Genomic DNA, 12,369 nt, shown 5'->3' with positions numbered 1-12,369 from the left:
TAGATATTAAAATTATAATGATATAATGAATAATGGTAAAAATAAAACAATGAATTTCTTTTACTTTTGTCAAAGTTTGTATATAAAAAACTCATTATGGTATGATTTATACCTGTAATCGCAGTGGTTGGGAGACAGAGGCAGGAGAATTGCAGCAAATTCACGGTTAGCTTACTTAGAGAGTTCTATACTACTCAGGATTGTCCCTGTCTAAACACAAAACAAAAAAACAAAACAAAACAAAACAAAAACCAGGCAGGTGGTGGCACATGTCTTTAATTCTACCACTTCAGAGATAGAGGCAGCAGGATCTGAGTTCTAGGCCAGTTTAGTCTACAGGCCAATTTCCAGGACAGTCAGGGCTACATAGAGAGATCTCGTCTAGAAAACAACAAGAACAAGGAGAAGCACCAGATGTTGTGGCTCTTGCCTTTAATCCCATCATGCTAATCGCAGTACTTGGGAGGCAGAGGCAGTAAGATCTGAGTTTGAAGCCAGTTTATTCTGCTCAGTGATTTTGAGGCCTGCCATAGCTGCATAGTGAAACCTTGTCTTGAAATAGCAGCAATGTAAATGAAGAAAATATCTAATAAAAAAGTGCCTTAAAAAATAGCAGCAATAACAAACAACAAAAACAAAAACAAAAATAAAAACATAACAACAAAAACCTCAACAAGAAAAAAAGGAACAAGAAAAAACTTGATATCTTTATATCTCTTTGTGTTGTGATTATTCACATAATCTTATTGCAAAAGAAAATACTACACTGCCCCTAGAAGCATTGAGGTGTGGCTGCTGTGTCCCATGTGCATCGGGAGGGTAGTAGAGAGGGGAGAAGCTGTGTCTACGCTCAGTGTACTGACCTATGAACATCTGGAAGATTAGTAGTTTAACATTCTCTGAAAAAAGCAAGCCTGAGATGACCTCCAGTCCTGAGCCAGGCAGGCCCAGCCTGGTTCCTAGGACAGTGAGCAAGCCAGAGCCTAGAAGAACCCTGCCTAGGACCATGAGTGGGATTGGGGGTACATGGTGTGAAATTCACAAAGAACCAGTAAAAAGGTTTTTTTTAAGTTGTGAATTTGCTTAAGTGAATTATGCTGTATTGAAATGTTTTAAATATAAACTTACAGGTTTAATGTGTAAATAGGGTGCTGATAAGCTGTTAAGGTAACAGTAATTCAAACAGCTTATATTGAATGCTGCTTTGGAGAAAGTGAGGCCAAATCATAAGAAAGTATAAATTTTGTTAGAGCATATTCCAGGTAGAGTATCAGGTAAAGTTAAGAGGGGCAGAAGTCATTGTGTTATGAAAGAAAGCAGCAATAGCTGGAACTCAAGGGCCAAGTAGCATGCAATTAAAAAAGAAAGGGTCCAAGTTTCATGGAGGGCAGGTCTACTATGTTCTCTGTACTGGGCCTGAGAGTTATGATGTATGTTAGAAAAGTGTTGAGGGTTTCATGCAAAGGTCATGTAGGATAGGATTTATCTCATTTGAATTCCCTTTCTACTGAGTATAGTAAATTACATGGCACAGTATCATAAGGCAAATGAACAGTTACAGGACTGCAAAATTATAAGCAAGGAATGCTGTAGGCTTGATCCAGGCTTTATTTAGAAGTGGAGAAAAGCAAGCAGATTACAGGTAATGTTTAAAGATAGAAATGATAGGTCTTGGTAATATGTTAGATCTAGGGGAGACATGTCAGATAGTAGCCAAAATAGTTTCAGGAGTGGAGAGATGGTTCAACTGCTGAAACACTGAAACACTGACCAGTCAAGTGTGAGGGACTGAATTGAGATTGTTAGAACCTACATTAAAAGCCAGATTGGGTGTAACACAGTTTAATCCCAGCTATAATGAGATTGAAGACAGAAATGAGCAGGCTCCTGCCCGGTATAGCCAGCTAGCCTATTTCCAGACCAAGGAGTGACCTTCTCTCAATCAAAATGTAGAAGATACCTGAGGAACATCACTCCGAGTTGCCCTCTAACGTCCACACACACTTGTACAGACATGCACCTGGAGTTACATACACACACACACATGCACACACACACAAAATCAAGCACATGCACACACATACATACATACATACACACACACATGCACACACACACACACACACAATGACTCCAGTGTTTCTCTTTGAATAAAGGAGAGTACTATGATAGAACAGTAATGTCCTTTTATCAAGAAGGGGAATACTGTTGAAATGCGAGGAAGTGAAGAACTAAAAGTTATATAACATTATAATGATGAAGATTCAATCTTTTGTCTGATATGAAATCCAGGGAAATTGTAAAGAAGGTATCAGATGCCCATATTTGGAACTGATTAGAGTTCAGAAACAGAAACTATAATAGCTGAGAATTATACTTCTGTTGATTTGAGTCAGCGGACAACATTCAGATGCATTGTGTGTTCTGCTCTGGGAGTCAAGACTTTATTGCACACTGTAGACTGTTAGGAGTTCTATTCTCCATGCTGTCTATCTTAAGCAACCGGTGTTAAGATTTAGCACATAGCAGCTCCCTGCTGTAGAGATAGAGATGAATGAGGCACCTACATATGAAGTAGTAACTGCCATCTTAGGATATACATTTGGAGTTCTGTTAATTTGATACATGTGTAGGACATGAACTGCTGTTAGAAAACAACTCTGATAGTATATGGTATTTTCTTTTTTTTTTTTTTTTTTTTTTTGAGACAGGGTTTCTCTGTATAGCCTTGGCTGTCCTGGAACTCACTTTGTAGACCAGGCTGGCCTCGAACTCAGAAATCTGCCTGCCTCTGCCTCCCAAGTGCTGGGATTAAAGGCGTGCGCCACCACGCCAGGCTGGTATTTTCTTTTTAAAAAGTAATTCATTTTTATTTTATATACATTGGTGGTTTTGCCTGCATGTATATCTGTGTGAGGCTGTCAGATCTTGGAGTTGGACAGTTGGGAGCTGCCAGGTGGGTGCTGAGAATTAAACCTGGGACCTCAGGAAAAACAATCAGTGCTCTAACCACTGATCTATTTCTCAGGCCTTATATGGTGTTTTAAGAGAGCTTATATCTTAAAAGGTGGACCACGTCAAATGGTCTAAATTATATTTATTTTACAGAGTCAAGTGTTTTAATCTGCTATGTATTAAATATGGAATATTTTACCTTTACACTGTTTGACAGAGATCTTAAATCTCTTAAAAAGATTTTATTGTGGGCCAGCCAGATGACTGACCATATAAAATTGCCTGCCCTGCAAGCTTGATGACCTAAGTTCAGTGCCCAGAAGCCATGCTGGGGAAAGAGAAATGAATAAAACTTTGGTCTTCTGGAGTCCACACGTGCTCCATGGCACATTCATGCATATACCACACAAGCACAACTAGGACTGACAATAAATGTAAAATATTTCCTTAGAAAGACTGCTTAATAACTAAAAGCATGACTCCCATTCTACAAATCTATAAGTAAACGTTGACGTGCAGAGGTTTTGACAACACTGTCTGTGGTCCTTGTCAGCATCCCTTTGTCCCCGTAGGTATGACAGTAAGTGCCAATAAAGATGGCCTGGGAGTGATTGTGCGGAGCATCATTCATGGGGGCGCCATTAGTCGCGATGGCCGGATTGCTGTGGGCGACTGCATTTTGTCCATTAATGAAGAATCGACCATCAGTCTAACCAATGCCCAGGCACGGGCCATGCTCAGAAGACATTCTCTAATTGGACCTGATATCAAGTAAGTGTCATCTGGATCAGTTTGTCTTAGGAAATTCATTAATTTTATCTCCTTAATAAGAATATTTTTCTTATCAATAAGTATATACTTCTATATGGTACACAGAATTATCTTTTTTTCCCATGTAAATTATTCCATGCTTTATTTCTGATTAGTTCTTGATCCTGGATAAAGTTTGTGACACTTGAATTTTGCTAGAAGTATGTTGTCATGTTTGATCTGGTGCTTTCCTAAGAACCCTGGCTGTGAGAGACATCCTGTGTTTCAGACATCTCATAATCTCACACAGTTTCATGGTGGCTACAGCCCTCAGTATAAAAAATCATGTAACTCCCTATGAATCCTAGAACCACAGGAGTTCTCTGAAGTGCCAGGTGTGAAGAAGGCTAACGAGCACAAGGCCTGCCTGAACTACACTAACCTTTCAGGAGCTCCCTTGTGCCCATGGAGCACTGATCGCTGTGCTATTTTCTACTTATAGACCCTGGAGCTTATTTTTCCAGGAAGTGCTTGAATTTTTCTGCAAGTCTATAATGTTCCTAAAACACATCACACAAACACACACGCGAGCGCACACACACACACACACACACATACTATATATATATATATATATATATATATATATATATATATACACACATACATACACATACACACTAGCGTAAAATGCAGTTCAGGCTTTATCACATTCACCAATGTGGATCTCACCTCTGATAGTCATCATTGATTATTTGTGCTTATTCTACAAGGGATCAAAACATAAATCAGAGCTCAGGAAGATTGCTTACCTTAAATTGGTAGTGATTACTAGCATGGGGTTATTTTTCTATAATATTTTGCAAATGCATTCCTTTGCAGAATATGCACTTAGAGCATTCTGACCACATGGTTTCTATGCTGCCATTCATAAGCAGTAAGCATGTCTGTTGTGAGCGACTCCTGCTGTGGGACACAGAAGGGCTGTTGCTCACAGGCAGAACCTTCATGCACACTATCATAGTTCATATGCCATTTTAACTCTGTAGTAGAGCAGGTCTTTGATCATAGATACATTTCTTAATTATCTTTTAATAAGAATACAGGGGAACATCATTTTAAAATTTAGTCCTGTGCTATACAAATGGAACAGCTTTTCAGTTCATTTCTTCTTGCTTGTGGCCAGCCCTCCTTTTGCCTAAAGGTAAATGGTACAGATCACATGGAAATGGTTTGTTGCAGGATATTTGGCTTACATGATTAGGTGTGTTATGAAATGCAGATGGCCTGGTGATCGAACACTCAGTTGTTCACTGAGTCTATTGGGCACTTGAAGCATCAGCATCCATACTCCATCCCCACCAATGATTGTAGAAATTCAGCACTATCTCCAAAGTGTAGGTCCTGCATCGAGTTCATTTCAGGGAAGTTTTGAGTGGATTTAAAGTCAAAACATCTCCTCTCGTATTTCTTAATGATTTGTATTGTGTCTCATATTTTCCCCTTCACTTGTCAATCAAGCCAGAAACCCCAAATCCCTAGAGAGGATCAACTGTCTTATAACTCTGAAAGACAACTAGAGGGCTAACTTCCTAAGCATGGCTGTCACATCTCAGAAGTCAAAGCACACTGTGACATTTACATGTAAAACGGGGAAGAAAAAAAATCTGCCTTCTTCTGAAATTAACTAGTCAATTTTACACACACACACACACACACACACACACACACACACACACCAGTCTTTCTCTAATCAGAGACAGACACTCTAGTCAGTATTCCTCACAAGCACATTAGTCTGTCTTATACACACACAAACACACACACACACATACACGCACACACACTTGCATACACATAAAAAAAAACACCAATTTTCTTAAAGGCCCACTAATGCTGACTCAGGAACTGTAAAAGGACTTACTGAGAAAAATGGTTGAAATTAAGTTTATTTTCCCACAGTCCTTTTTTCAGAAGCATAACACGTTATATAAATCACACTTAGTGGGGCTGCTGAGCAGTGTTTTCTTGGTTTTCTCTGAAGTATTTTTGGCCATATTCCCTTTCTGTCGCTTCCATTTCATAAAGCAGGGGTTTAGAATTGCCCTGAGGTCACTGCTGTCATTCTTCCAGAGGGAAGTGCAGTTATTCCTTTATTCTGAATAAAACCATACCGCCACCCCTGACCAATTCAGCTCTGTACTTATGGCTTGGCTCTAAGTCCTGTCCAGTCACTTTCCCTGTATTGCTTATTAATGGGGAGTGCTGGAAGCTTTTTAAAAAAATCCTCCCAGATTCTGACTCAGCTGTGGAACTGATTGGCCATAGGGAAATGGTTGCTTGTTGTGACAGTGCGTGTGCTCCTTTCTCTGCCATTCAGGATAGACACTGTGAAGGTTGTGTGCATTCGTGCATGCCTAAGGGGTGGATTGAGTTTACAGAGTTCAAGAACAGCCAGTTAAGTTCCAGGCCTCCTTGTTTCCTGTGCAAAGCCAGATGTGAACCCTCAACAGAACGCACTCTGTTCCTTTTCACTGTACCTTGCCAGGAGCTAGTACACATTACTGTAATAATAGCTAGGGTTTTGTGCTTAGCAGCAGCTGCTTATAACATCTGCCAGATAATTACTGAGCTGAATCAGAATTCACCTGCCTTAACCCAACGTGTGGGATGAATTCCTGATCAAGGAATAAAAGATTGATTGCAGTTACATTTTTCCATGCTTGTTAATAATCACCGCTATAGACACCAGGAAAGAGCAGATGCTTTTCTGGGGGAGGTGTAGATGAGAGGGAGGTGGAAAGGGGGAAAATATCCAGGAGCACCCACTTTTAACTACATATGTATGCGTCTCACATTCAGCACAAGACACTGACATTTGTTAACACCATTGTAAAAAGACGCCGCGGCGTATGCTTCCCATTCTAGATTCTCTGCAGCACCTGCTGACGACCGGGCCCCCTTTTATGTGTGAGTATTGGTGACTCAAAAGCTCATTATGGCGGTGTGTTACAACTTGTCTGTGAAAACCATTTCATGCTTCTGTAACATCCCAGATCCAGATTAGATTCAGTGTGTACAGTTTGGCTGTTTTCTTCATTTATAAGAATGTCATTTCCAGCAGAGCTATGCAGTTGCTACATTTTCGCATTGCAATGATGGTTGTGAACTCATTTGGAAATCCTTTTTTGCGAGCCACTAAGCTTTCAGGCTCCTTTGTGAGGCTGATCCTGTGTGCATGTTCAGGCGTGGCCCCCGGATTAGCAGCTGTTATCACACGTCAGCATCACTAAAGCAAATCTCTTTTCTTCCACTCCATGTGTAACGAGAGGTTAGATGACATAGAAGGTCTCGATGCAGTTCCCAGATAATCTGCATTCCCTGTGTTTCTGCAGCTTGTCATTCGGCTTTGCCGTTTTCTGCCTCATTTGGAGGTTTTATGGGCTGTGTAATTGGCCATGTGCTGCCACTGCTCTGCATGTGCTGTTGCATTGTGGGGCACCTCTTCTGATGACCGCTGTTAATGTTGGTTGGGACAAATGACCATGGAAGCAACTTTCTTTGTTCTTTCACCTGGCCAACAAAATATCAAACAATATTTATAAAGCCTTCATTTCTTATCCTCTGATAGAAGTAAATCAGCAAATACAGAAAACTCATGAATCCTGCGTGGGGTTTCAAGATGGCAAATAAACAACATAGGCGAGGCTTTTTATTAGTATTATTGCATCCCTGCCATACTTTGTCTATATAGTTTCTCTTGGTTTTAACTCAAGAGTTGGTTTATATGAGTTTTTTCAAATTTAGTTTTTCTAAAGAGCCTTCAAAATCATGTTTTCTAAAATCCTGTTACTTTTTTCGATTTTATATTAATTTTTATATTTTAGTATTATATAGAAATATATATTACATGAAATTTGAATAGATAACAGCAAATCTACTGTTCAGTATTTTTGTAACACCTTAAAGTTTTTCTTGTCTGTTTTTTTAAAATAAATGAATATATTAAGCTGGGCCATTGAATGGAATGCTTTTACTGTGCCTAGTGAAATTCCCATAACCACTGTTTTCTGCTCAAAGTTTGGTCCTGGAGGTGGAATTGTCTCAAGGAGCTTCCCAGGAGTTTGAGTGGTTTTTTGGTGGGCTCCTGTGGTGCAGCCAGCTGTGTTCTGAGAGAATCCTGCTGCCTCACTGTCTGGTGGCCTGTGGCTAATGACTGCCTAATAAAAGATGACACACTTGTGGTTGAAACATTCGAGGTTCAGCAATGTTGTCTTGCCTCAGAGCACCTCAAACCCATGAGGTTGCACTTAGAAGACATGAAAGACTGAATGCCTCTGACTCAATGTCAGGATCTTTTGAACTCATCTTAGTGGATATATATTTTAAGAGTCTTTGTGATTGCTATATTGAGCATGTTGTATACATACTCTTTTGACTAGTTGCACAAACATGTCTCTATCCTACTGACTTCAAGAATAGTATTTCCCTGAGTATTTACTAATTTGAGGATATTAGCCAACCTATTAATAAATTTTATCAGTGGTGCAACTAGCCTTCCAGAATAGCAGTAAATAGGAGCTTTGCTGCATTGATTTCTAAGTTCATGACTGTATTCTGTGTCCAGTGTAATGGCTTCCACATGCTGAACACTCAGTTGCTACTTGTTGAACTTACTAGTTTTATTTCAAGTGTAAACAGCTTTCTTAGAGGAAAATAAAAGTAAAATAAAAGTTGCTACACATTAGTGAATCTTTCCATAAGCTTAACAAATTTAGCAACATTGTTAACAGCAGTAAGTTCCAGATATTTAGTGTTTAATAAAGTACAACTAATTTCTACTAGGGAATCTAGATAGTTTATGACAAAATATTATTAATATGGATATTTATTTACTTACATATTTATTTTGTGGCAATAGTGATGAACCTAGGCCCCAGGCATGGTAAGCAAACATTCTGCAATTGAGGTATAACCTTAGTTTCATTCATTCATTCATTCATTCATTCATTCATACATACATACATTCAGTCACTCAACTTCCTTCATTCACTCATCCAGCCATTTATCACTGTAGCAAAAAAGAGCAAACCCAGAGCTTTCCCATGTAAGCACTCTGCTAGTCAACTGCCTCTCCAGCTCTCTTACTGAATTTTAGCACCTCCAAATCTCAAAAATATTACAGTAACTTACTCATTTGGAGAAACAAATGATTCTACTTCCCCATTAGTAGTTTCTCGGTAGCATTTACAATTTAAATTTCAATTTTTGTGTTTGCCCATAGAGTATTTTGTCTTGAAATTTGGATTGTATGTTGAATATGCTCATTCTCCATACCAAAAGAAGTGCAGACACGAGTGGGCAGACACGAGTGGGCAGACACGGGTGGGCAGACACGAGTGGGCAGTAGGAACTTTCTGTGTTTGAGGGGCTTTCCTGACAGACAGACTCTTCCCTTTGCTGTCATGGACTATGTTTATTCCCAGAATTACTTACGTGCCTGCAGAACATTTGGAAGAGTTCAGAGTAAGTTTTGGTCAACAAGCTGGAGGAATAATGGCGCTGGATATTTTTTCTTCATACACTGGCAGGTGAGTCAATAAGTCAATAAATGATATAGAGTATTATAAAAAATAAGTCTCCCTTTGTCTCAATTATTCAAGTAATTATCATTTGGAATTGAAAATTTGGTATATATATAAATATTCAGTTCAATAAATTAAAATAATCTTTCATCCACCTTCTCTATAACACTTTTAGCATTTAAGATTCTCCCCAGTTATTATTATTTCATTAATTACCTAGACAGCACATTTTCCATGGTTATATGTAGTATTTTTACTTTTCCTAGAAATATCAAACAATTCAATCAGAAACATTTTTAACAAATATATTTATTCTCTTCGGAGACTCATAGGTTCAGAATCTTGGTATATAGGGATATTAGGAAGTGGTGCTTAGCTTTATAAGGCTCTTTCCGTAGTGTATATTAAGAACATTTAAATAATAGAGTTTTTTATTTTACTCTTACAAAAAGATAGAATTAGGGTTTGCTAGTGCTATTGATTGAGTTCACAGCAGGAAAGAAATGTCAGAATGCTGTCTCTGGAAGTATGTGCTGTTTTCTGTGGGTTGCTGTTTGCAGTTACACTGACAGTTAGATACCAGATTTCTCGTAAGCTTAGTGTAGAGCATAGAGCCTCATAAACATTTGGCAGCTGTCTCAGAAGTCCTACCTGCACAGAGGTCGTCAGAACACCCTGCTTCCCAGTGGTCCTGAAGGAATTAGGAGATAGCGCCATTGCTTCCTCTGCAAACATGCAAGGCCCGCAGTGTGCAGAGAGCCCTTGGGGATGTGAAGACAGGATCTGTGTTTAGAAAGAAAAAGAATATTCCAGTACTTTGTGACTCAGGACATTTATGGCAGGAGTAGGTCACCCTGTGCAAAAGTTGGCCCAGGTGCACTCCAGGATTCCTGTCTTGGGATTCATAGCGTGGGTTGACTGTAGTGTCCCAGTGTTTCCTGTCAAAATGGGAAAAGCTCTCTTTCTTCTGTCTAAATGGAGGACCAGTTAACATCTCAGTAAGTGCAAGGGCCTTAAAACATTGTAGACTTTTAGGATGAACGAGCTACTTTTATTGCTGGTCTCTACTCCCAGCACAGAGAAGGGAGTTAGTTTTTCAGTGTAGAGATTAGCTGTTTCATTGCAAAGAAAGCATGTTTGTTTTTATCAGCAGGATGCTTGCAAAAGGCAGTCTACATCTTACAGAGGAGGAATCTGCAGCGGCAAGAGCTTAACTTCCTGCAGCCCCCACCCCTAGCTTGTATTCAAAGCCATGCTTAGGATGTAATCAGGCAAACTCTAAGAGCTTGACCCTTGACTTCAAAGGAAGTCCCTAAACCAAAGAGGCAGTATGTACGGCACAGAGAGAATTAACATGTTAAGGTAGAAAACAAGTACTGGCATATTTAGAAAAGCATCTGTGAGTTAGTGAAAAGACTCAGTGTTTCAGAGTCATTTGAAGAAACTGGGCTCTGTGTTTCAAAGGATTAAGACTATCTTCTCAGCTCAGATGTCAGGTATGCAGTACAGTGTGGCCAAGACTACTTATGCGTAATTTATGCGTAGATCTCCCAGCCCAGCATTAGTGCAGAGAAGCTACCCTCCCTAATGGCTGTCAGTAGATGTTACAGCAGCTGCTCACATTCGCACTCTGTCTCCTAAACCTATTTTTCTTCATCTCTTTTCATGCCTTTGACTTATATTCTCTGAGTAAGAGCTTCATTTGGACTGTTTCTCATTAAACTATTTGACACCACTTTTATAATACACCTCATGGAACCACTCTGGACCGTTGTCAGGTTTAGACTCCAGAAAACTCAGCTCTTCCCAGATCTCTCCTGTTTAGTTTACGTAAAAGGGAACATCGAGTACAGAACAGCTGGTAGGGCCTATAGCAGGTAAATTTTATTTTAACAATGTTTAAGCAACATCTGACCATTCAGTTCAAAGAAAAAGGATATTCATAGAGAGCCTGGACGTTGGCTTCTTAGCACTGGGAACCATGTTGAAGTGCTGAAGCCACCTGAGTTCTGGCCTTACATCTGACGATCACATCATTTGAACTAGTTCATAATTCCGATCAGTGAAGAACAGCTACAATTTAAGTACATGTTTTCTTTAGACTTTTCAGTTCTATAAAATCAACTGATGCTGAATTCATTTAAGGCAGAGAATGATTTGCTGGCAAGTTCTCCTTTAGAATCCCAGGGTCTGTTGCAATTCCCCATTCCTTTCCTTTACTGTCCTTTATCCCACATCTCATCAGCAAATGTACCAGACAAGACTGTGAGAGCAGCAGTTTCTCCAGACTTCTGGGTACAGCTGGCTCCAGAGTAAGGTTGTTTAGTTACCTTCTCCTTTTATTTTTCTGGGGAAATGTTGTAAACTTGTAGGCCAAGTACAATGGGAATCCAGGCAGCTCTACTGCTGGAGCTTAACTAAAGAGTTAAGTACATTGGAGGCAGGGTTGCCCCAAATTCTCACAGTATGTTTCCTTAACCAGAGACATTCCGGAACTTCCAGAGCGAGAAGAAGGAGAAGGGGAAGAAAGTGAACTGCAGAATGCTGCTTACAGCAGCTGGAGCCAGCCCCGGAGGTAAGGACTGCCTCTGTGTTTACCCATTCAGTGAGGGTATAGGGAGAGTGGAAGGAAGGGAGAGGGAGGGGTGAGGGAGAGAAAGGGAGAAGGAGAGAGAGGGAGAGGTTGAGGCAAGGGGAGATGGAGAGAGAGGGGGTGGGGTGGGGAGAGAGATGGTCTAAAGGACTGGCCTATAACTTCTTACAGAATCACTTTTTTTTTTTTTTCATATGTACTAGAGAAAGTAATGTTTATCATACAGGGTTAAAACTAACATTTGCAAGGATCAATAGCAAACACTAAGGACAATTATCTAGAGAAAAGTATGCAAAAGTAGTTGGAATAAATAAGTTCTGAAGAGTTTTAAGTATAGCACGTAATGTTAACATTTTAACATTATATTTACATGTTTAACATGCTTACATTTAAAATTGTATGTATTTTAACCAATGTGTGTGTCTGCGTGCGTGCATATGTTTGTGTGTGTGTGTGTGTGTGTGTGTGTGTGTGTGTGTGTGTGTG

The 12,369-nt window shown here is 39.7% G+C and overlaps 1 protein-coding gene and 1 non-coding gene across 8 annotated transcripts in view; both read left to right on the top strand.

Annotated features, from left to right (window-relative positions):
* Mpdz (multiple PDZ domain crumbs cell polarity complex component) overlaps positions 1 to 12,369 on the top strand; it is a 150,200-nt gene that overhangs the window by 87,818 nt on the left and 50,013 nt on the right. For 5 of the 7 annotated variants that reach the window (XM_021199919.1, XM_029540409.1, XM_029540411.1 and 2 more), the window contains 4 exons: positions 3,528 to 3,726; positions 6,634 to 6,675; positions 9,192 to 9,296; positions 11,773 to 11,865. In XM_021199919.1, the coding sequence (XP_021055578.1) occupies positions 3,528 to 3,726; positions 6,634 to 6,675; positions 9,192 to 9,296; positions 11,773 to 11,865 (439 nt within the window). The remainder of the gene's footprint in view (positions 1 to 3,527; positions 3,727 to 6,633; positions 6,676 to 9,191; positions 9,297 to 11,772; positions 11,866 to 12,369) is intronic. The other 2 variants (XM_021199922.1, XM_021199920.1) reach the window with 1 other exon arrangement.
* On the top strand, positions 766 to 897 carry LOC115064323. Its single transcript, XR_003844162.1, has one exon. It is a non-coding gene; the product is annotated as a small nucleolar RNA SNORA17 (small nucleolar RNA).

Source organism: Mus pahari, chromosome 6 (assembly GCF_900095145.1).
Source record: "Mus pahari chromosome 6, PAHARI_EIJ_v1.1, whole genome shotgun sequence".
Classification (NCBI taxonomy): Eukaryota; Metazoa; Chordata; class Mammalia; order Rodentia; family Muridae; genus Mus; species Mus pahari.
Note: the sequence above shows the minus strand (reverse complement) of the source record. Positions and strands in the feature narration are given on the sequence as shown.